The 23,204-nt window shown below is 45.8% G+C and overlaps 1 protein-coding gene across 1 annotated transcript; it reads right to left on the reverse strand.

The window, feature by feature from the left end:
• Positions 1-11,143: 11,143 nt before the first annotated feature.
• Positions 11,144-22,817, reverse strand: LOC110508053 (extracellular calcium-sensing receptor). The gene is made up of 12 exons (XM_036965618.2): positions 22,336-22,817; positions 16,029-16,302; positions 15,627-15,918; positions 15,153-15,395; positions 14,893-14,991; positions 14,409-14,724; positions 14,154-14,326; positions 13,768-13,998; positions 13,082-13,205; positions 12,791-12,984; positions 12,403-12,681; positions 11,144-12,289 (listed from the first exon to the last, which is right to left on the reverse strand). The coding sequence occupies exons 2-12, from the start codon at positions 16,256-16,258 to the stop codon at positions 11,861-11,863; spliced, it is 2,610 nt and encodes an 869-aa protein (XP_036821513.1). The 5' UTR covers positions 16,259-16,302; positions 22,336-22,817; the 3' UTR covers positions 11,144-11,860.
• Between the last annotated feature and the right edge of the window lie 387 nt (positions 22,818-23,204).

Here is a 23,204-nt window from a genome sequence, read left to right on the forward strand (position 1 = left end):
AATCCAAAATTAAATCTAGAATCAAAGGAACCGATCCTTTACTTCGGTGATGTCATTTACAAAATAGCCTCCAACACTCTGCTCAGCAAATTGGATGCAGTCTATCACAGTGCCATCCGTTTTGTCACCAAAACCCCATATACTACCCACCACTGCGACCTGTATGCTCTCGTTGGCTGGCCCTCGCTTCATATTCATCGCCAAACCCACTGGCTCCAGGTCATCTATAAGACTTTGCAAGGTAAAGCCCCGCCTTATCTCAGCTCACTGGTCTCTATAGCAGCACCCACCCGCAGCACGCGCTCCAGCAGGTATATTTCACCGTTCACCCCCGAAGCCAATTCCTACTTCGGCCGCCTTTCCTTCCTGTTCTCTGCTGCCAATGACTTGAACGAACTGCAAAAATCACCGAAGCTGGAGACTCATATCTCCCTCACTACCTTTAAGCACCAGCTGTCAGAACAGCTCACAGATCACTGCACCTGTACATAGCTCATCTGTAAACAGCCTACATATGTCACGTCCTAACCTTAGTTCCTTTATTATGTCTCTATTTTAGTTTGGTCAGGGCGTGAGTTGGGGTGGGCATTCTATGTTTTGTTCTTGTGTTTATATTTCTGTGTTTGGCCTGGTATGGTTCCCAATCAGAGGCAGCTGTCGATCGTTGTCTAATTGAGAACCATACTTAGGTAGCCTGTTTTCCCACTTTTGTTTGTGGGTGGTTATTTTCCGTTTCAGTGTTTTCACCATACGGGACTGTTTCAGGTTTTCCTGTATTCTCTTGTTTGTTTGTATTCAGTGTTCAGTTTATTAAAGGTATCAGGAACACGTACCACGCTGCGCTTTGGTCTACTCCTTCTTCCACCAACGACAATCGTTACAACATAGCTCATCTGTAAATAGCCCATCCAACTACCCTCAACCCCATATTGTTATTTATTTAAAAAATGTTGCTCCTTTGCACCCTAGAATCTCTACTTGCACACGCATATTCTGCACATCTATCACCCCAATGTTTAATTGCAATATTGTAATTATTTCGCCACTACTACCTATGTATTGCCTTACCTCCCTTATCCTACCTCATTTGCACACATTGTATAGACTTTTTCTATTGCATTATTGTAACGGTTTTCTTGCGGTGAAGGAGAGGTGGACCAAAATGCAGCGTGGTGGTTATTCATGTTTAATTTATAAAGACACTATACATGAATAAACTAACAAAACAATAAACGTGCGAAAACCTAAACAGCCCTATCTGGTGCAAACACAGAGACAGGAACAATCACCCACAAAACCCAACACCAAACAGGCTACCTAAATATGGTTCCCAATCAGAGACAATGACTAACACCTGCCTCTGATTGAGAACCATATCAGGCCAGACATAGAAATAGACAAACAAGACATCCAACATAGAATGCCCACTCAGATTACCCCCAGACCAACCAAAACATACAAAGAAAACTATGGTCAAGGTGTGACAGTACCCCCCCCCCCCCCCCCCAAAGGTGCGGACTCCGGCCGCAAAACCTGAACCTATTGGGGAGGGTCTGGGTGGGCATCTGTCCGCGGTGGCGGCTCTGGTGCTGGACGTGGCCCCCACTTCAACATAGTCTTAGTCCCCCAACTTGTCCGCTTCTGTGGCGACCCTACTAAATGACCCCACTGGACTGAGGGGCAACTCGGGACAGAGGGGCAACTCGGGACAGAGGGGCAACTCGGGACAGAGGGGCAACTCGGGACAGAGGGGCAACTCGGGACAGAGGGGCAGCTCGGGACAGAGGGGCAGCTCGGGACAGAGGGGCAGCTGCTCGGGACAGAGGTGCAGCTGCTCGGGACAGAGGTGCAGCTGCTCGGGACAGAGGTGCAGCTGCTCGGGACAGAGGTGCAGCTGCTCGGGACAGAGGTGCAGCTGCTCGGGACAGAAGTGCAGCTGCTCGGGACAGAGGGGCAGCTGCTCGGGACAGAGGGGCAGCTGCTCGGGACAGAGGGGCAGCTGCTCGGGACAGAGGGGCTCTGGCGCCTTGGGGCTGAGGGGCACCGGCAGCTCTGGGCAGGAGGAAGGCTCTTGCAGCGCCGGAGAGGCGGGAGACTCCGGCAGCGCTGGAGAGGAGGAAGGCTCTGGCAGTGCTGGAGAGGCGGGAGACTCCGACAGCGCTGGAGAGGAGGAAGGCTCCGGCAATGCTGGACAGGAAGGAGCACCTGTAAGGATGAGCCGGAGAGACAGCCTGGTGCGGGGGGCTGCCACCGGAGGGCTGGTGCGTGGAGGTGGTGACGGATAGACCGGACCGTGCAGGCGCACTGGAGCTCTTGAGCACCGAGCCTGCCCAACCCTACCTGGTTGCATGCTCCCGGTCGCCCTGCCAGTGCGGCGAGGTGGAATAGCCCGCACTGGGCTATGCAGGCGAACCGGGGACACCATGTGCAAGGCTGGTGCCATGTAAGCCGGCCCAAAGAGACGCACTGGAGACCAGCTGCGTAGAGCCGGCTTCATGGCACTTGGCTCAATGCTCACTCTAGTCTGGCCGATACGCGGAGCTGGAATGTACCGCACCGGGCTATGCACCCGCACTGGGGACACTGTGCGCTTCACAGCATAACACGGTGCCTGCCCGGTCTCTCTAGCCCCCCGGTAAGCACAGGAAGTTGGTGTAGGTCTCCTACCTGGCTTCGCCACACTTGCTGTGTGCCACCCCCCAATACATTTTCGGGGCTGACTCTCGGGCTTCCTACCGCGCCGCCGTGCTTGTCTCTCCAACTCCATTCTCCTATAACCCTCTTCGCACTGCTCCAGCGAATCCCAGGCAGGCTCCGGCACTCTTCCTGGGTCGACCGCCGACCTGTCTATTTCCTCCCAAGTTGTATAGTCCATATTCTTGCCATCCAAACCGTCCTCCCATGTCCATTCCTCTTTTCGCTGCTGTTGCTGTTGCCCGTTACCACGCCGCTTGGTCCTGTTGTGGTGGGTGATTCTGTCACGGTCTTCCTCCTCTTCATCTGAAGAGGAGAGGCGAGAAGGATCAGAGGACCAAAATGCGGCGTGGTATGTGTTCATAGTGAATTTTAATAAAGAAAACACTGAACACTGCAACACTATACAAAAACAATAAACCAATGACGACCGTGACGCTACAAATGAGACCTGTGTTGACACAAGCCACTGACATAGACAATCACCCACAAACAAACAGTGCAACCCAGGCTACCTAAGTATGATTCTCAATCAGAGACAACTAATGACACCTGCCAATGATTGAGAACCATACTAGGCCGAAACATAGAAATCCCCAAATCATAGAAAATCAAACATAGACTGCCCACCCAACTCACGCCCTGACCATATCAAATAAATACAAAACAAAGGAAATAAAGGTCAGAACGTGACAATTATTGACTGTATGTTTGTTTATTCTGTGTGTAACTCTGTGATGTTAATTGTATCGCACTGCTTTTCTTTATTTTGGCCAGGTCGCAGTTGTGAATGAGAACTTGTTCTCAACTAGCCTAACTGGTTAAATAAAGGTGAAATTAAATAAATAAAAAATCCTGCCATCGAAAAAACTAAAATAAATAAAACATGTCAGGGTTGCATGCCAGGGTTAGAAGCCAGGGGTACATGCCAGGGTTACATGCCAGGGTTGCATGCCAGGGTTGCATGCCAGGGTTACATGCCAGGGTTGCATGCCAGGGTTACAAGCCAGGGTTACATGCCAGGGTTGCATGCCAGGGTTACAAGCCAGTGTTACATGCCAGGGTTGCATGCCAGGGTTGCATGCCAGGGTAACAAGCTAGGGTTGCATGCCATGTTGCATGCCAGGGTTGCCATGTCCTCGGCTTTACTGCTAAATTGAGCTACTTTTGAAAATGATGTCACGGTTGACAATGTATTGGTCGCGGCTTGTGGGTTTGTGGGCAACTTCCAAGTTGAGTGGTGCGAGGGGAGTTTCATATACAGTCATTGGGATGGTACAGAGCGGCGTGTGTGTGTGTACTGCTGAGACAGAGCGCTGCAGCTGATGCAGGCAGATGAGTCACATCAGTGCGAGGAGGTCAGCACGTCGTGACAAGTGACGTGAGATTCAACCAACGACACTAGCTAGCTACATACTCCTCCCTCAAAAAATGTTGTTGCCTCTTTTCTGTTTCCTCAATGCCCCCAGTCCTATCAATCACTACAGCCAACAAAGCAAGGGAGAGAAACTGAGAAATTGTAATCCAACAGTTTCAGAGAAACTCTCTGGTTATGTAGCTAGCAAGCTAACATTTGCCAGAAAGTTGAAGTCAGAGGAGAGAGAGAGAGAGAGAGAGAGATCCACAAAAGTGGAGACAAATTTGACCCCAATAACTACCGTGGAATATGTGTCAACAGTAACCTTGGGAAAATCCTCTGCATTATTATTAACAGCAGACTCGTACATTTCCTCAATGAAAACAATGTACTGAGCAAATGTCAAATTGGCTTTTTACCAAATTACCGTACAACAGACCATGTATTCACCATGCACACCCTAATTGACAACCAAACAAACCAAAACAAAGGCAAAGTCTTCTCATGCTTTGTTGATTTCAAAAAAGCCTTTGACTCAATCTGGCATGAGGGTCTGCTATACAAACTGATGGAAAGTGGTGTTGGGGGTAAAACATACGACATTATAAAATCCATGTACACAAACAACAAGTGTGCGGTTAAAATTGGCAAAAAACACACACATTTCTTCACACAGGGTCGTGGGGTTAGACAGGGATGCAGCTTAAGCCCCACCCTCTTCATCATATATATCAACTAATTGGCGCGGGCACTAGAAAAGTCTGCAACACCCGGCCTCCCCCTGCTAGAATCCGAAGTCAAATGTCTGCTGTTTGCCGATGATCTGGTGCTTCTGTCACCAACCAAGGAGGGCCTACAGCAGCACCTAGATATTATGCACAGATTCTGTCAGACCTGGGCCCTGACAGTAAATCTCAGTAAGACCAAAATAATGGTGTTCCAAAAAAGGTCCAGTCACCAGGACCACAAATACAAATTCCATCTAGACACTGTTGCCCTAGAGCACACAAAAAACTATACATACCTTGGCCTAAACATCAGCGCCACAGGTAACTTCCACAAAGCTGTGAACGATCTGAGAGACAAGGCAAGAAGGGCATTCTATGCCATCAAAAGAAACATAAATTTCAACATACCAATTAGGATTTGGCTAAAAATACTTGAATCAGTCATAGAGCCCATTGCCCTTTATGGTTGTGAGGTCTGGGGAACCAAGACTTCACAAAATGGGACAAACACCAAATTGAGACTCTGCACGCAGAATTCTGCAAAAATATCCTCCGTGTACAACGTAGAACACCAAATAATGCATGCAGAGCAGAATTAGGCCGATACCCACTAATTATCAAAATCCAGAAAAGAGCCGTTAACCTCTTTGATCTCTAGGGGCGCTATTTCATTTTTGGATAAAAAACGTTCCCGTTTTAAGCGCGATATTTTGTCACGAAAAGATGCTCGACTGTGCATATTCTTGACAGTTTTTGAAAGAAAACACTCTGAAGTTTCAGAATCTGCAAAGATATTGTCTGTAAGTGCCCCAGAACTCATTCTACAGGCGAAACCAAGATGATGCGTCAACCAGGAAATGAGCAGAATTTCTGAAGCTCTGTTTTCCATTGTCTCCTTATATGGCTGTGATTGCGCAAGGAATGAGCCTACACTTTCTGTCGTTCCCCCAAGGTGTTAGCAGTATTGTGACGTATTTGTAGGCATATCATTGGAAGATTGACCATAAGAGACTACATTTTCCAAGTGTCCGCCTGGTGTCCTGCGTGGAATTCGGTGCGCAATTGCCAGCTGCTTGTACTTTTCCATTTGATTGAGGGGAGAAACCATGCTTCCATGAACGATATATCATTGAAGAGATATGTGAAAAACACCTTGAGGATTGATTCTAAACAACGTTTGCCATGTTTTCAGGCGATATTATGGAGTTAATTTGGAAAAAAGTTCGCGTTTTGAGGACTGAATTTTCGTTTTTTTTTGGTAGCCAAATGTGATGTATAAAACGGAGCTATTTCTAATACACAAAGAATCTTTTTGGAAAAACTGAGCATCTGCTATCTAACTGAGAGTATCCTCATTGAAAACATCAGAAGTTCTTCAAAGGTAAATTATTTTATTTGAAGGCTTTTATGTTTTTGTTGAAATGTTGCGTGCTGGATGCTAACGCTAATGCTAACGCTAAATGCTACGCTAGCTAGCTACTTTTACACAAATTATTGTTTTCCTATGGTTGAGAAGCATATTTTGAAAATCTGAGATGACAGTGTTGTTTACAAAAGGCTAAGCTTGAGAGATGGCATATTTATTTCATTTCATTTGCGATTTTCATGAATACTTAACGTTGCGTTATGGTAATGAGCTTGAGGCTGTAGTCACGATACCGGATCCGGGTTTGGGAGATCAGAGAGGTTAAATTCTACAACCACCTAAAAGGAAGCGATTCACAAACCTTCCATAACAAAGCCATCACCTACAGAGAGATGAACCTGGAGAAGAGTCCCCTAAGCAAGCTGGTCCTGGGGCTCTGTTCACAAACACAAACACACCCTACAGAGCCCCAGGACAACAGCACAATTAGACCCAACCAAATCATGAGAAAACAAAAAGATTTTGATAACTTGACACATTGGAAAGAATTAACAAAAAAACAGAGCAAACTTTAATGCTATTTGGCCCTAAACAGAGAGTACACAGCGGCAGAATACCTGACCACTGTGACTGACCCAAAATTAAGGAAAGCTTTGACTATGCACAGACTCAGTGAGCATAGCCTTGCTATTGAGAAAGGCCGCCGTAGGCAGACATGGCTCTCAAGAGAAGACAGGCTATGTGCACACTGCCCACAAAATGAGGTGGAAACTGACCTGCACTTCCTAACCTCCTGCCAATGTATGACCATATTAGAGAGACATATTTCCCTCAGATTACACAGATCCACAAAGAATTCGAAAACAAATCCAATTTTAAAAAACTCCCATATCTACTGGGTGAAATTCCACAGTGTGCCATCACAGCAGCAAGATTTGTGACCTGTTGCCACGAGAAAAGGGCAACCAGTGAAGAACACACACCATTGTAAATACAACCCATATTTCTGCTTATTTATTTTATCTTGTGTCCTTTAACCATTTGTACATTGTTAAAACACTGTATATATATATATATAATATGACATTTGTAATGTCTTTACTGTTTTGAAACCTCTGTATGTGTAATGTTTACTGTTAACTTTTGTTGTTTTTCACTTTATATATTCACTTTGTATGTTGTCTACCTCACTTGCTTTGGCAATGTTAACATATGTTTCCCATGCCAATAAAGCCCTTGAATTGAATTGAATTGAATTGAATTGAGAGAGAGAGAGCTATGAGCAGTGGTGCAGAGTTGAGGCCAGAGGAACCGATTGGATACGCTCGCATACTGGCTATACACAGTTATACCGTCAGAATGCCAGGTAAACGCTAGACACAGTTCTACCGTCAGAATGCCAGGTAAATGCTAGACACAATTCTACCGTCAGAATGCCAGGTAAACGCTAGACACAATTCTACCGTCAGAATGCCAGGTAAATGCTAGACACAGTTCTACCGTCAGAATGCCAGGTAAACGCTAGACACAATTCTACCGTCAGAATGCCAGGTAAACGCTAGATACAATTCTACCGTCAGAATGCCAGGTAAATGCTAGACACAATTCTACCGTCAGAATGCCAGGTAAACGCTAGACACAATTCTACCGTCAGAATGCCAGGTAAATGCTAGACACAATTCTACCGTCAGAATGCCAGGTAAACGCTAGACACAATTCTACCGTCAGAATTCCAGGTAAATGGGAAAAATATGGCTGAAAAAAGAGCAAAGACTGGGAAAGAGAACAGGATATAATGGAATTAATTCAGAGCATCCCAGGAGCTGACAGAAAAGCTTCCGGTAGGCAAATCAGAAATCCAAGCCCACCACCACTAGATCTTATTTCTCATTCACAAATGGAGAAACACAAGAGAAATGCTGCTTTGTTTTCTAATGCCAAGACATCGTTTGACACAGGAACTATACAGTGCCTTGCGAAAGTATTCGCCCCCCTTGAACTTTGCGACCTTTTGCCACATTTCAGGCTTCAAACATACAGATATAAAACTGTATTTGTTTGTGAAGAATCAACAACAAGTGGGACACAATCATGAAGTGGAACGACATTTATTGGATATTTCAAACTTTTTTAACAAATCAAAAACTGAAAAATTGGTTGTGCAAAATTATTCAGCCCCTTTACTTTCAGTGCAGCAAACTCTCTCCAGAAGTTCAGTGAGGATCTCTGAATGATCCAATGTTGACCTAAATGACTAATGATGATAAATACAATCCACCTGTGTGTAATCAAGTCTCCGTATAAATGCACCTGCACTGTGATAGTCTCAGAGGTCCGTCAAAAGCGCAGAGAGCATCATGAAGAACAAGGAACACACCAGGCAGGTCCGATATACTGTTGTGAAGAAGTTTAAAGCCGGATTTGGATACAAAAAGATTTCCCAAGCTTTAAACATCCCAAGGAGCACTGTGCAAGCGATAATATTGAAATGGAAGGAGTATCAGACCACTGCAAATCTACAAAGACCTGGCCGTCCCTCTAAACTTTCAGCTCATACAAGGAGAAGACTGATCAGAGATGTAGCCAAGAGGCCCATGATCACTCTGGATGAACTGCAGCGATCTACAGCTGAGGTGGGAGACTCTGTCCATAGGACAACAATCAGTCGTATATTGCACAAATCTGGCCTTTATGGAAGAGTGGCAAGAAGAAAGCCATTTCTTAAAGATATCCATAAAATGTGTCGTTTAAAGTTTGCCACAAGCCACCTGGGAGACACACCAAACGTGGAAGAAGGTGCTCTTGTCAGATGAAACCAAAATTGAACTTTTTGGCAACAATGCAAAACGTTATGTTTGGCGTAAAAGCAACACAGCTGAACACACCATCCCCACTGTCAAACATGGTGGTGGCAGCATCATGGTTTGGGCCTGCTTTTCTTCAGCAGGGACAGGGAAGATGGTTAAAATTGATGGGAAGATGGATGGAGCCAAATACAGGACCATTCTGGAAGAAAACCTGATGGAGTCTATAAAAGACCTGAGACTGGGACGGAGATTTGTCTTCCAACAAGACAATGATCCAAAACATAAAGCAAAATCTACAATGGAATGGTTCAAAAATAAACATATCCAGGTGTTGGAATGGCCAAGTCAAAGTCCAGACCTGAATCCAATCGAGAATCTGTGGAAAGAACTGAAAACTGCTGTTCACAAATGCTCTCCATCCAACCTCACTGAGCTCGAGCTGTTTTGCAAGGAGGAATGTGAAAAAATGTCAGTCTCTCGATGTGCAAAACTGATAGAGATATACCCCAAGCGACTTACTGCTGTAATCGCAGCAAAAGGTGGCGCTACAAAGTATTAACTTAAGGGGGCTGAATAATTTTGCACGCCCAATTTTTCAGTTATTGATTTGTTAAAAAAGTTTGAAATATCCAATAAATGTTGTTCCACTTCATGATTGTGTCCCACTTGTTGTTGATTCTTCACAAACAAATACAGTTTTATATCTTTATGTTTGAAGCCTGAAATGTGGCAAAAGGTCGCAAATTTCAAGGGGGCCGAATACTTTCGCAAGGCACTGTATATGGGAATAACACCGTTAATTCTTCAGAATCTAAGGCGCTGCGTGGGGGGTTCTAAACTGACATTATATTTGTTTAAGATGGTCATACTGTTGGTCATTTACCTATTTGATTTTTAAAAATGTAGGACCCCTTTATTTATAAAACAAATATTTAACAAATGTATTTGATAAAATATATATTGTGGCCTTTACTTCTATAGCCCATAGAAACACATTGAATAACACATTCATAAATAACAAAAGGGACAGTCAAAAAAAATGTATCATAAGAAGCAGAAGTTGGCACGTCGATGGTACCGGCTTCAGACGAGTCTCCTGATACTTGTGGGGGACGTAGTGCAACATGGGGAACACCAATGTGTTCGTGAGAGTCTCCTGATACTTGTGGGGGTCGTGGAGCAACATGGAGAACACCAACGTGTTCGTGAGAGTCTCCTCTTTCCAAGAAGTTATAGTTTTGTAGGTCAAACCAATCGGACGCTACAGATGTTTACCTGAGAAGACAGATCTTTGGGATTTCTCAAGCCTGGCACACACCACTCTAGCTCTGCCACCTTTCACCTCATAGAGAACTTATTCTCAACTAGCCTAACTGGACTAATAAAGTTTTTTGGACGTCTCATGGTCTCATGGTCTGACAAACACCACTCTAGCTCTGCAACCTTTCACCGCAGATGCGGATGTGTGACACTGGCAGATGTGATGGACACGCATCCAAATGCCACTCCAGCATTGCAACTGTAGATAACTTGGGATGTAATAATCATTCCAGCTGCTGATCACAAATACATACATGGGTTTCCAAAGCCCTCCTGCAACTCTGGAAATATGAGAACATACAGTGCATTCGGAAAGTATTCAGACCTCTTGACCTTTTCCACGTTTTGTTACGTTCCAGCCTTATTCTAAAAATGACTAAATAGTTTTTTTCCCCTCGTAAATCTACACACAAAACCGCACAATGACAAAGCAAAAAGAGGTTGTTAGAAATGAATGCAAATGTATATATAAAAAAAACTGAACTGTCACATATACATCATTTTCAGACCCTTAACTCAGTACTTTGTTGAAGCACTTTTGGCAGTGATTACAGCCTTGAGTCTTCTTGGGTATAAAGAGGGAGTGATCGGGAGTGGAGAGGTTCCCACAGTGGGTAAGCAGACAGTGGAATGTGCCTGTTTTCATTTTGTTATACGATGAGGGACAGACACACTCATATGCACACACACACACACACACACACACACACACACACACACACACACACACACACACACACACACACACACACACACACACACACACACACACACACACACACACACACACACACACACTGACTGGGTGACGAAGGAATCATGTGTAGGGGGTCTAAGTTCTGTCAGACAGACTCAATACTAACTCTTCCAGCATGAGTAGACACTAAGTAAACTTTATTGGTATTGTTCATATAGACGTATTTCATTCTGACACATTATAAGAACACATTCTAATATTAACAAAGTAATATAGTGAAGGTATAGCAGGAAATGTATGTTTCCAAACAGAATGGACATTCCCCTGTTGAAATGAATGTCAACAAGCCCTAAACCAAGATTTGAGTAAGTGTAAGTTAATATTTGTCCATCGTGTGTTTCTTGGTGGTTTCTATTTGGACATCATGTGTTTCGTAATAGTTTCTAATTGGACATCATGTGTTTCGTAATAGTTTCTAATTGTCCATCATGTGTTTCTTGGTGGTTTCTAATTGGACATCATGTGTTTCTTGGTGGTTTCTAATTGGACATCATGTGTTTCTTGGTGGTTTCTGTTTGGACATCATGTATTTCTTGGTGGTTTCTAATTGGACATCATGTGTTTCTTGGTGGTTTCTAATTGGACATCAGGTGTTTCTTGGTGGTTTCTAATTGGACATCATGTGTTTCTTGGTGGTTTCTAATTGGACAACATGTGTTCCTTGGTGGTTTCTAATTGGACATCATGTGTTTCTTGGTGGTTTCTAATTGGACAACATGTGTTCCTTGGTGGTTTCTAATTGGACATCATGTGTTTCTTGGTGGTTTCTAATTGGACATCATGTGTTTCTTGGTGGTTTCTAATTGGACATCATGTCTTTCTTGGTGGTTTCTATTTGGACATCATGTGTTTCTTGGTGTTTCTCTCTGGTCTCAGAAGGATGATGTAACACTTTGGAGCAAACAGACAGAACAGCAGCCCAAAGCTGGAGGCCAGGATGGCAAAGATCTCTACAGCTACTGTGTACTTCCCAGGAGAGCTGACGTAGGCAGGGATGAAGGAGATCCACACGGCACAGAAGATCAGCATGCTGAAGGTGATGAACTTGGCCTCGTTGAAGTTGTCTGGGAGTTTCCTGGCCAGGAAGGCTAAAAGGAGACAGAGGGAGGCCAGAAGGCCGATGTAGCCCAGCACCAGAGAGAAGCCGACCACAGAGCCCACTTCACACTCCAGGATGACCCTCGGGCCCCGACCCTGTCTGCCCCTCCTCTCAGCAGGTCGGGGTGGAGCTAAGGCCAGCCACAGCACACAGATCAGCACCTGCGTAAGGGAACGGAGGTGGATGGAAAACTAGTTATCTAGTAAACAAATAATATGGTCAATGAAGGAAACAACTACATTCCCATAGAATACAGTAAAAACTAGATGTTCACCTGGATGAGTGTGCAGAGTGAGATACCCATCCTCTGCTTGGTGGGACTGAAGTATCTCATCAGGTTCTCTCCAGGCAGAGTGGCCCTGAAGGCCACCAGCACCACCACAGTCCTGCTGAGCAGACAGGAGATGCAGAACACAAAACTTATACCAAACAGGGTGTGTCTCAGCATGCACGTCCACGGGTTCGGCTGGCCAATGAAAACGAGAGCACACAGGAAGCAGAGCTTGAGCGACAGAAGGAGCAGGAAGCTGAGCTCAGAGTTGTTGGCTTTCACCTGGAACGAGACAGAGAAAGATAAATTAGACTGAGTGATTTCAGAAATCAAATGACACAATCTCATCTCTGTCCAGTACCTCTATAAATGATCATATGATTCAACTCACCAGGGCCGTGTGACGGTGGTAGAGGAAGGTGGCCAGGGCACCGGCTGTGAGTGTTGCCCCGGAAACTGAGATGACAGACAGGATGACGCCCATGGTGTCGCTGTAGGAGAGGAAGTCCACCAGCTGGGGGATGCAGGCCGTACGATCAGGGTTGGACCAGAACCGCTCTGGACACCTAATACACTCAACTGACCCTGATAGAGAAGGAAGAAGAATGAGGAGTCCAAATCAGGACCAATCAGGGTTGAGGAAAAATATTGGATATTGGAATCAGAACAGTTGATAGACTACCTGTTGTGTTGCTGATCTCTCCCTCAGCACAGGACAGACAGTCAAAGCAGCACACAGGCCTCCCCTTCTGTACCGCATGCCTGGTACCAGGGGGACAGTCAGCACTGCATACAGACACAAGGACCTACCAGATGGGGGAGAGGAAGTTATTGTCATCATCATCGCTATTATCATCATTATTACACAGACAGGCAGGCTTGCTGGGCCCCTCTGGAGGCTATGTCAGGAATATGACCATACAAACATCTCAAATTCAGTATCATGTTCCCCCTGAGTGGTTCAGCATTCTAAGGCACTGCATATCAGTGCAAGAGGCACAACTACAGTCCCTGGTTCAAATCCAAACAATTTCACATTTGGCCATGATTCAGAGCGTCTTCAGGGTTTGGCTGGGGTAGGCCGTCTTTTTAAATGAGAATATATTCTTAACTGACTTGCCTAGTTAAAAAAGATACCGTTCAGTGTCATGTTGACTTTCTGGCTGAGATACCATTCCCCTGTTATTTATTTGGTCTTCTTAATGTCTTTCTTTTTTTCTGAATGTCTGCTTCAGGGTGAAAAACTCAATAAATCTCTCTCTATCACTCAAGCACACACACACACACACACACACACACACACACACACACACACACACACACACACACACACACACACACACACACACCAAACTGAACAGTTCTCACCTCATCTCCGCTGCCCCCACCCCACACCACTTTATCCATGTCGATGTGAAACTGGTCGTCCGATCCCTCAGAGGACAGAAAATGTCCGACCTGGACAAACTCTGCCGTCCCCTCGGGGGTCACATGCCAGTTGATGATGTCATAAGAGGCAGGCGGATCACCATTAATGTCGAAGTGGAAAGATTCCCCCACAGGAGTACTGAAGTTCACTCCCCTCAGGTAATGAACAATCTCAAAGAGAAAAGGGCATTGGAACAGGATTAAGAGTTAGAACCAGTTGTGGCTTTTGTTCTTTAGTATTCAAACCTTACAAAGTGTTTTCACTGTATCCTGACTGGAAACATTAGTGTTCTTAACTTGAAAACAGATCAACATGTTATTCTCACCTGGCTGGGCTGAAGCTTCCTGATATCAGGGCACTGTCCACCATTAAAGACTCCATCCCCTGGTCGACAGGCCATCATATCCTGTATGGCGTAGGCGATGGCGTACACAGCCTTGTACACATTGTAGCTGGCTCTCAGCTGAGACACGTCAGCATACTGGCTCTCCCCCTCACCTAGGATTGACACTTTATTTTACTGAAATAACATTGGGAACCAGGACAAAAAACTGAGATTTAGGTGTAAAGTCTCCCTCACGTATGACCTCTGACCCAGTACACTGTCGCCTGGACGGCAGTGTCACGCTGGGGTCTACCCCCAGAGAACACCCAAACATCTCCTCCCACAATTCTCTCAGGAAGAGGTCGGACTTCTGATAGTCCCCGTCTGGATGGAGGCGTGTTAGGAAAGTCCCCAGGCCGGGAATATCAGCTTTCTTCAGTGCAAAACCGATTGTCCCGGCAAGAGAGGGCATGTTTTTCGGGGAGGAGATAGTAGAGTAGGTGACCCAGGCATCTGAGGCGATCCACTGCTTATCTGTAATATTCTGACGGACAACCTCTTCCATCAGGGCCTGGAGAATGAAATCGTTAAAGAGATCTAGATAGTCAAGATGAAATGCATGATTATCAATTAGGAAATGATTGTGTCTGTAAAGGGCATCAAGACATGGTAAGACACAAGGACACTGCTACAGCTGTGTTACAAATGATTAATAATACTCTGACTGGTAACTGCTCACCCCTGATTGACCTAGGAATCCTACAAATGCCACCACCACTCTGGCAGTAGATCCTCTGATGGTGTCCGCAATGTGCCTGATCTGTCTCTTAGACGGTACCTTGGAGATGACCATCAGTGAGAGAAAGGGAAAAGAGTCAGAGAATATCAGAGAAAGCGTATATGTTAGATTAGAAGAGACGGGGAGTCAGAGTGAAAGAGAGAGAAAGATAGAGCAAAAGAGAGAGTGTACATTGTCGGATCATCAGAGTGAGGTCGTACCTTGGGAATGACCTCAGAGTAGGCGACACACACCCCAGATCCCTGGAGCTCTTGGAGAAGCAGCTGAATCCCAAACTTGCCATAGTCACCATCCCCTGACAACAGCCCCACCCACACCCAGCCCAGCTGACGCAGCAGCTTGGCCATGCCCCGAGCCTGGAAGGCATCGCTGGGTACCGTACGGAAGAATGAGGGGTACCTCCAGGTGTCACTCAAACACGCACAGGTGGCAAAGTAACTCACCTGGGAGAGAAGCGAGTGTGAGAGAGAGAGAGAGAGAGAGAGATCATGAGAGAGACAGCGAGAGAGAGAGAGAGAGAGAGAGAGTTAAGGATAATTATAATTTGTAAATGACAGAGAGAAGAGGGAGAAGGAAAGTAAACGTTAGAGAGAGAGAAATCTAGATAGAGATTGAAATGTAATGTGAAAAGAGTCATCATCTCATCCCAACCTGTAATCCAACCCCTGCCTCACCATGGGTAAATTAAACGGCCCGAGGGTCTGTGCCACCACGATGGAAGCTGAGGAGCGGGCATCCCCGATGATGACGGGAACCTCAGGGGTTGTGCCACATTCTGTGCCCACCACAGAGGCCTCCTTGCCGGTCACCATGGCTAGGGCCGCCCCCAGGGTGGTGCCCTCTGACAGGCATGTGTCAGATGCCAGGAACCCCAGGGTGAGGTTAGGCAGGAGGGCTGGGTCACGGTTAATCTCCTCCACAGCAAAGATCATAGTCTGGAGCCAGCGGTAAGCACGCTGGTTGAACCTGACAGATAGAAGAAAGGAAGAAACAGAGAGATGAGAGTTAAACTGAATACACATTACCTTCAGGTGAAAACACAATGACAAAAAGCTGCTATCACACAAGCTGCATACATTGTACAGGTAGAATTTCCCTTAATGCTCCTGAACTCCTGCTCTGGTAGAGGGGCTTCTACATGGATCGGGAACAGGCCCCCAATGACCACATCTCCTGCCCGATAAACACTGCCGGAGACAGGCTTAGCTTCCAGCCGACAAGCCCCCTCTCCACCTCCATCCAGACCCCAGACAGACCAAAGGAAATGGAGACAGTAGAGCAGCCACAGCCAACCACACAGGCTCATCACCTGGAGAGAGACAAGTCTGAAGACTGGGAGAGTTCCGTCACCTGTTGGAGAGAGACCAAACCAAGAACTTGCAGACAGAACACTCTGTAAACAGAACGATATTAACAAAAAGTGCCATCAGTGAAAATATACACCACAGACACCTGTAACCAGATGTGAAAAAACAGCGATTGACACACAAAATCTTGTTCTACCTCTGCCCTATCTGGCAACAGCAAGCCTTATCCTGGTGAGCCAGACAGACAGAGAGAGAGAGAGGATGAGTGTCTGTCAGTCTGGCATCTCCTGCAGAGAGTGTGAGAGTGAAAGAGGGAGAGGAAGAGGAGAGAAGGGGAGCTACTGATATAGGGAGAAATGAGCCCCCGGCTAAAAAACAAGCACACGGCCACCTTGTAGGGAGGACGGGGTAGGAAGGGGGTTAATTGGGGACTTGTTATTGGAGGATAACTTGGGGAGCAGGTAATTGGGGGTAATTGGAGAAAGCCTGTGAGGGTGATGTTATTGAAGGTAATGTGTATTACAGGAGATACAGTATCTGTTCTTCAACATCATCAGATGGATCCATTCAGACAATGTTACATCATACTGTACTTTAAATTATTTTATTAATTGTGGCTAAATGGATTGGCGAGATGGGTAGAGAGTGAGAGAGAGAGAGTGAGGGAGAACGAGAGAGCGAGATAGAGACAGAGAGAGCGTGAGAGACAGAGAAAGAGAGAGAGAGAGAGAGAGAGAGAGAGAGAGAGTTTGAGTTTTAAATACTCTTTATTGGGTCTGGGGGCCCATCACACAATAAATACTCATACAAAACCACAGTTACACATCAATTAAAAACACAACTCCAATTCCTCCTCCACAATAACAAAACACAACAGCCTTTGAATACCCCATATACTCAAAAACAGATCAATATTGTTAACAAGTTTATAATAGGCAAACTCAACCCTTAGTCTCGCTGCCAACATTCCCTCCAGCATTCCCACCACATCCACAGACCCCTGTCCCCGAATGCTGTTCTTTCGGGTCTTCCATATCGCTAATTTTGCTGCCCCTAACACAAAATTAAGCAACACAACTACACCCTTTTGACTGAACCTGTACTTTGGCCCAAATATATACAGTTGGGAAGAGAAAACCTCTCCCAACGTTGAGAACCAATCAGTGATCAGTTCAATCATCCCAACCAACCTGGGACACAGTAAAAACATGTGCCAGAGATTCATACTCAGCACAGAATGGACACCCCTCCCCAACAGTAGGGTCCAGGTGTACCAGATGCATGTTGGTGGCTATAGCTCCATGTATTATCCTCCATTGGAGGTCAGCTGTCCTCTTATCAATAGGCAGTTTATATAATGATCGCCAACAGCCTTTTGGAGAAGCACCTGGACCAAGCACATCCGCCCACCTCGTCGATTTTACCCCGTCCAGGGAAGAGGCATGGGACACCTTCACACATGTTCTGTACATGGCCTTCTTTCCCACCTCCTTGAACTCCCCCAGCTCCGGGGTATCGAAGGAAAGCAGCATCCCCGCGTCCTCCTCAAATGCCCCCATCGCAGCACTAACAATCAGTGCAGGGAACACATAATCCAGACCCTCCTTCCACCGATCAGAATTGGAAATGTCAGTCACATACTGCAGATGAAGCACTGGCAAGGAGTCGCAGACCTCATCGACGACCTTCCTCAGTAGGCGAGATGATCGGATCCCCGCTCTTTCTCTCAGCTCCTCCAATCTGCTCCTGCTCCGCATCAGATGACCCAGCTTGGTACACCCCACGCCTAATAGGCATGAACGTAGGCTAGCTGAACCCCGAACACTGGACTGGATGGCAGTGTTATGAAAAAGAGGCTCTTCAAAAAGCCACATCCCTGGTGGCGTGCCGGTCTTACGGGACTTAACAAAGACTCTCCAAGCCTGCATAACAGACTCATAAAATGGAGTCAGGCCAGTCAAATCACCCCCCTCCAGCTTTAAGAAGAAAATATGTTTGTCTAAGCACAAACAGCCCGCTCTCCTCATCAATATGTAGGCTGTTTCGACCCAGCTAGAACCGTCTCTGTACAACAATCTCTGGGCTGCATGGAGCCGGAAAGCAATGATCCTAGAGGAAATGTCCACCAGGCCTTGCCCACCCTCGTGCAGTGGCAGATACAGGGCTGCAGCTTTGATCCAGTGTTGTCCAGACCAGAATAAATTGACAAGGGTCCTCTGAAGCTCTTGTATCAGACCCTTTGGTGGCTGTAAAATTATTAGTCTGTGCCACATGGTAGAAGCAGCAAGATTATTAGCTACCAGGACCCGTCCCCTATAGGACAGCTGGGGCAACACCCATTTCCACCTTGACAGTCTGGCACACACTTTCTCCACTACACCCTCCCAGTTCTTTTTCTGAAAGACATCGGAGCCTAGAAAAACTCCCAAAGTCTTCATTCCATCTCTGCCCCACTGAAGCCCCCCTGGTAACCGTGGAGCGGACCCCATCTGAAGCTGACCTGCCCACAGCGCTTCACTCTTTCCCCAATTGACTCTAGCTGAGGAGGCCCCCTCATACACCTTTAAAGTGTTTGAGAGAACCTGTCATCAGACAGTGCTATCGTGGGACCCTTCATTACACCTGGCACAGAGAAACCAGTAAGCTTCGCTCTTAAAAAACAAAGCATTGGTTCAATCGCCACACTATATAACTGCCCTGAAATTGGGCATCCCTGCCTGATGCCCCTTTCGACAGGGATGGGGCAACTCAAACCACCACCAACCTTCACCATACACAAGGCTCCAGCATACAGTAAATTCACCCAAGACAGAAAAACATCCCCAAACCCAAAGGCTTTCATTGTTTTAAACAAGTACTGGTGGTCCACACGATCAAAAGCCTTCTCCTGATCCAACGAAAGTAAACCCACATTTACATCAGACAGTTTACAAATGTCTAAAACATCTCTTATCAGAAACAAGTTGTCAACAATAGAGCGATCAGGTACACAGTAGGACTGGTCCTTGTGGATCAACAATCCCAGATACTCTTTCAACCTGTTTGAGAGACATTTAGAAACAATTTTGTATTCTGCGCACAGCAAGGCAACAGATCTCCAATTTTTTATGAGAGCCAAATCCCCCTTTTTTGGCAACAGTGAAAGCACCGCACGTTGACAGGATACAGGAAGAGAACCCTCATGAAAACATTCACACAGCACTTCATAAAAATCCTCCCCAATAGACCCCCAAAAGTGCTTATAAAACTCAGATGGTAAACCATCGATGCCAGGGGCTCGGCCTGTTGAGAGCTGCATAACTGCTGTGGACAGCTCTTGCAGTGTAATATCAGCGTCCAATGCGACTCTCTGCTCAGGTCCCAATTGAGGAAGACCGTGTAACAACTGTTCAGTACATAAAGAGTCACAATCCTCCGCCTTATAAAGGGATGAGTAAAAATCCACAGCATGTTGACGCATTTCAATATCATTCGTGGTCACCTTCCCATCAGGGAGACGAAGGCAGACCATCTGTTTGCGTTGAAATTTCGACTGTCCTAGGTTGAAAAAAAAAGCGCTGGGAGCATCCATATCCTTGAGGGAAGCGAAACAAGACCTAATCAAGGCACCCTTCACTCTTTCATGCAGAAACGACCTCAGTTCATGTCTCTTGTCCTTTAAGTTCATGACTAGTCCAGGGTCGTTCTGAGTGAGCAGCTTCAATTCAGTAGATTTGATGTCCTGTTCAAGGGCCTTGATAGTCTCTTTAACCTCAATTTGAGACAGAGCAGTATATTGTTGACAAAAAACTCGTATTTGGGCCTTCCCAACCTCCCACCATTGTCTCAAGGACTCAAAATTCCCTTTTATACCCCTCCATTTTTCCCAAAACAACAAAAACCTGTCACAAAACATGACATCATGTAACAATTTAACATTAAAATACCAGTAAGGCGATGACCGTCGTGGACAGGACAAGTGAATATCAACAGTAACAATATGATGATCAGAGAAACCCACAGGAGTAATGGCACACTTTCCAACCCTACTACAGTAGTGATCAGATACATACAACCTGTCTAACCTTGCTGCACTGACACGACCTTCATTAATTTTTAACCATGTGTACTGCCTAACTTTTGCATTCCTTACTCTCCACACATCAGAAAGCTCAAACTCAGTTAATAGGCCAGACAGGCAAGTGGCTGACCGCAGGTGAGGTTCTTCAGCGGTGCAATCAACAGTAAGATCCACTGTACAGTTCCAGTCACCCCCTAAAACCATACACCCCTCTTGATCACACTGTCTTAAGGTTCATTTACTTGATCAAATATAGCAATACCCTCATTCGGAGCATAAACATTCAAAAAACCAAACAGAAACCCCATAACATCCACCTTGACCAATAAAACCCGACCTTTGACAATCTATGTTGTAGATACCACAGTCACCCCTAAGCCTGAGGAAAACAAGATGGCCACCCCAGCACTGAAATTAGTACCATGAATTAGTACATGCTGCCCCTCCCACCACATACCCCAGTCAACCTCATTTTCCTCATCACTGTGTGTCTCCTGTAGGAAAACTACATTAAGCCTTTTCTGTTTTATTACTTCTAATACCCAAGCCCTCTTATTCCTGTCCCTTCCCCCATTAATATTGAGAGAACCTACCCTTAGTACCTCCATATAGAAAAGAGAAAAGAAACCACAGAGAAACCAAAGAGAAAAAAGACACCCTATGAGGCATGATCATCATCATTATTTAAATATTCTCTTAATTAACCTGACCACGTTTCCCACCACCTTTTGTTGCTGCAACAGCAGTAATACATTTCCTCAAGCGAAACTGCTTCTTCTCACTCAATTGGTCTAACCCCACCGTCTTCTGTAATATCACAGCTGACCTCACAAATTTATCAACATCAAAATAATCTGCCAATTTGACAGATTTCCCAAAAGTCTGATTCAAAAACTAATTTACCTCCTCTAGATCATAAACTGAGTCCTCGCCAGCAGCTGTAATATCTAAAGAGATATCCATATCATTCTCCTGAGCCTCAGCTGAGACCACAGACAACTGACTCCCCTCTACCACATCCCTTTCAACACTCCCCACTTGCACCTCACCACTCGTACCAGGCATCTCCTCCACTACCTGGGAGACTAGCCCCACCTGAACATCACTACTCATAGTGGGCATCTCCTCCACTAATTGGGAGCCTAGCTCCACATGAACCCCAGCACTTGTAGTGGGCATCTCCTCTACTACCTTGGAGCTTAGCTCCACATGAAAACCCTCCTGTACCTCATTACTCGTAGTGGGCATCTCCTCCACTACCTGGGAGCCTAGCTCCACATGAATCCCCTCCTTTACCCCAGCACTCATACTGGGCACCTGCTCACCAGTCTGAGGAACTGGCTCTTCAGATACATCCTTACCTTCTACAACAATACTTTTCTGTAGCATAACATTTCCCTCTAATACAAGTTGCAACCCCGTGCCCTCAACACGGATAACTTGTTCCTCAGCACCAGGTGCTTGTGGCTGCTCTGCCGCTATCGGCCCACCTCTCCCTATATCTGTGGGCCCAGGCGTTACGATGACCACCTGCGCCCCTCCCTCGGCCTTCTCCCTTTTCGGGCAAGCATGTCGCTTATGACCAACATCCCCACACTCAAAACACCGTTGACTACCCGTACTAGCATAAGCCATATACAATCTATTGTCATACTTGACTTTAAACGACAACTCTAAAGTCTGCTCCGGTGAATCAAAAAACATAAACGCCTGTCGCCGAAATGACATTACCTGTTTCAACCCCGGGTGTTTGCAACCCAACGGAACAACCTTAATTGAACTAGCGAACTTCCCAAAGTGCAATAACTCCCGCTCCAATAGCTCATTTGGAATAAACGGTGGTACATTTGAAATCGTTACCCTTGTTGACGGAGAAAAAAGCGGCGTAACTTGAATAAACATTCCTTTAAGATGTACACCATGCTCAACCATCCGATCAACAAGACACTCTTCTTTAAGAAAAACCACCACAGCTTTATTCATCCGGGATGCATAAGCAATATTCTCATACCCTACCTTCTCTCCTACGGCGACCAGAAACTCCTCCACCGTGACAGTAGCTTCAGTAACACACCTGAAGCCGTGCCGAAGTGACAGGGACGGCATCCCCATTCGGGCTGCCATCCCCGCCAAAATCAGGGTAATTTCGATACGAAAAACAAAAAACGTAATTCTACCACAACAAAAAAAGTAAAAATAATAACCTTAATCATGCACAGAAGAAAACCAAAAAAAAATGCCACCAAGAAATAGCAAACCGAAAGAAAGATGTGAATATCTAACTCTCCACAACACACAACCTCCTTCACTCAAACAATTCCCAGCATGCACCAATCACTCCCAGCATGCAGAGAGAGAGAGAGAGAGAGAGAGAGAGAGAGAGAGAGAGAGAGAGAGAGAGAGTCATGCAGAAGAACAGCTCCTGACTTTGTATAACTTTCTAGTTGTCAAGAGTGAGTTTAACACGTGTGTCAAATGTGCCAGCTAGCTTACCATCTAACTCCAACTGTTTACTGGTGGTAACCTTGGCAACACCAGCAGCAGCAGACTGAGAGACTTTTGAATTTCAAGCAGAAATCAAGTCAGAGAAGGGTAGAATCCATTTTAAACACAGAACTCTGATGGAGAACCGGGATACTTTCTTTGCAGACTGCTCACACAACAGGACTGTTACAAACCTGTTATTTTACACAGACCACACAGACCACACTACAGAGAGCAGACTGTAGAGACTCATAGAGAGAAACTGCAGCCCCTCACCAACCCTTCACCCACACCCCCAGTCAGCAAGGAGGCTCATATGGGGACACCTACTAAAGAGAGAAGTTCTCCGGTCCCCCACACACACCCCTCCTTCTACACAGACCCTGTGTACCCCAGCCCCA

Source organism: Oncorhynchus mykiss, chromosome 27 (assembly GCF_057628025.1).
Source record: "Oncorhynchus mykiss isolate SJ-2025 chromosome 27, ASM5762802v1, whole genome shotgun sequence".
Classification (NCBI taxonomy): domain Eukaryota; kingdom Metazoa; phylum Chordata; class Actinopteri; order Salmoniformes; family Salmonidae; genus Oncorhynchus; species Oncorhynchus mykiss.

Excerpts from the sequence above, each read along its gene's own strand:
- LOC110508053 (XM_036965618.2), bottom strand. The coding sequence starts at position 16,258 with ATGAGCCTGTGTGGTTGGCTGTGGCTGCTCTACTGTCTCCATTTCCTT. Across the intron at positions 13,999-14,153 it reads GGAAGCTTCAGCCCAGCCAG|ATTGTTCATTACCTGAGGGG; the intron begins GTGAGAATAACA and ends TTTCTCTTTGAG. Across the intron at positions 13,206-13,767 it reads GTGGGGGCAGCGGAGATGAG|GTCCTTGTGTCTGTATGCAG; the intron begins GTGAGAACTGTT and ends CCCATCTGGTAG.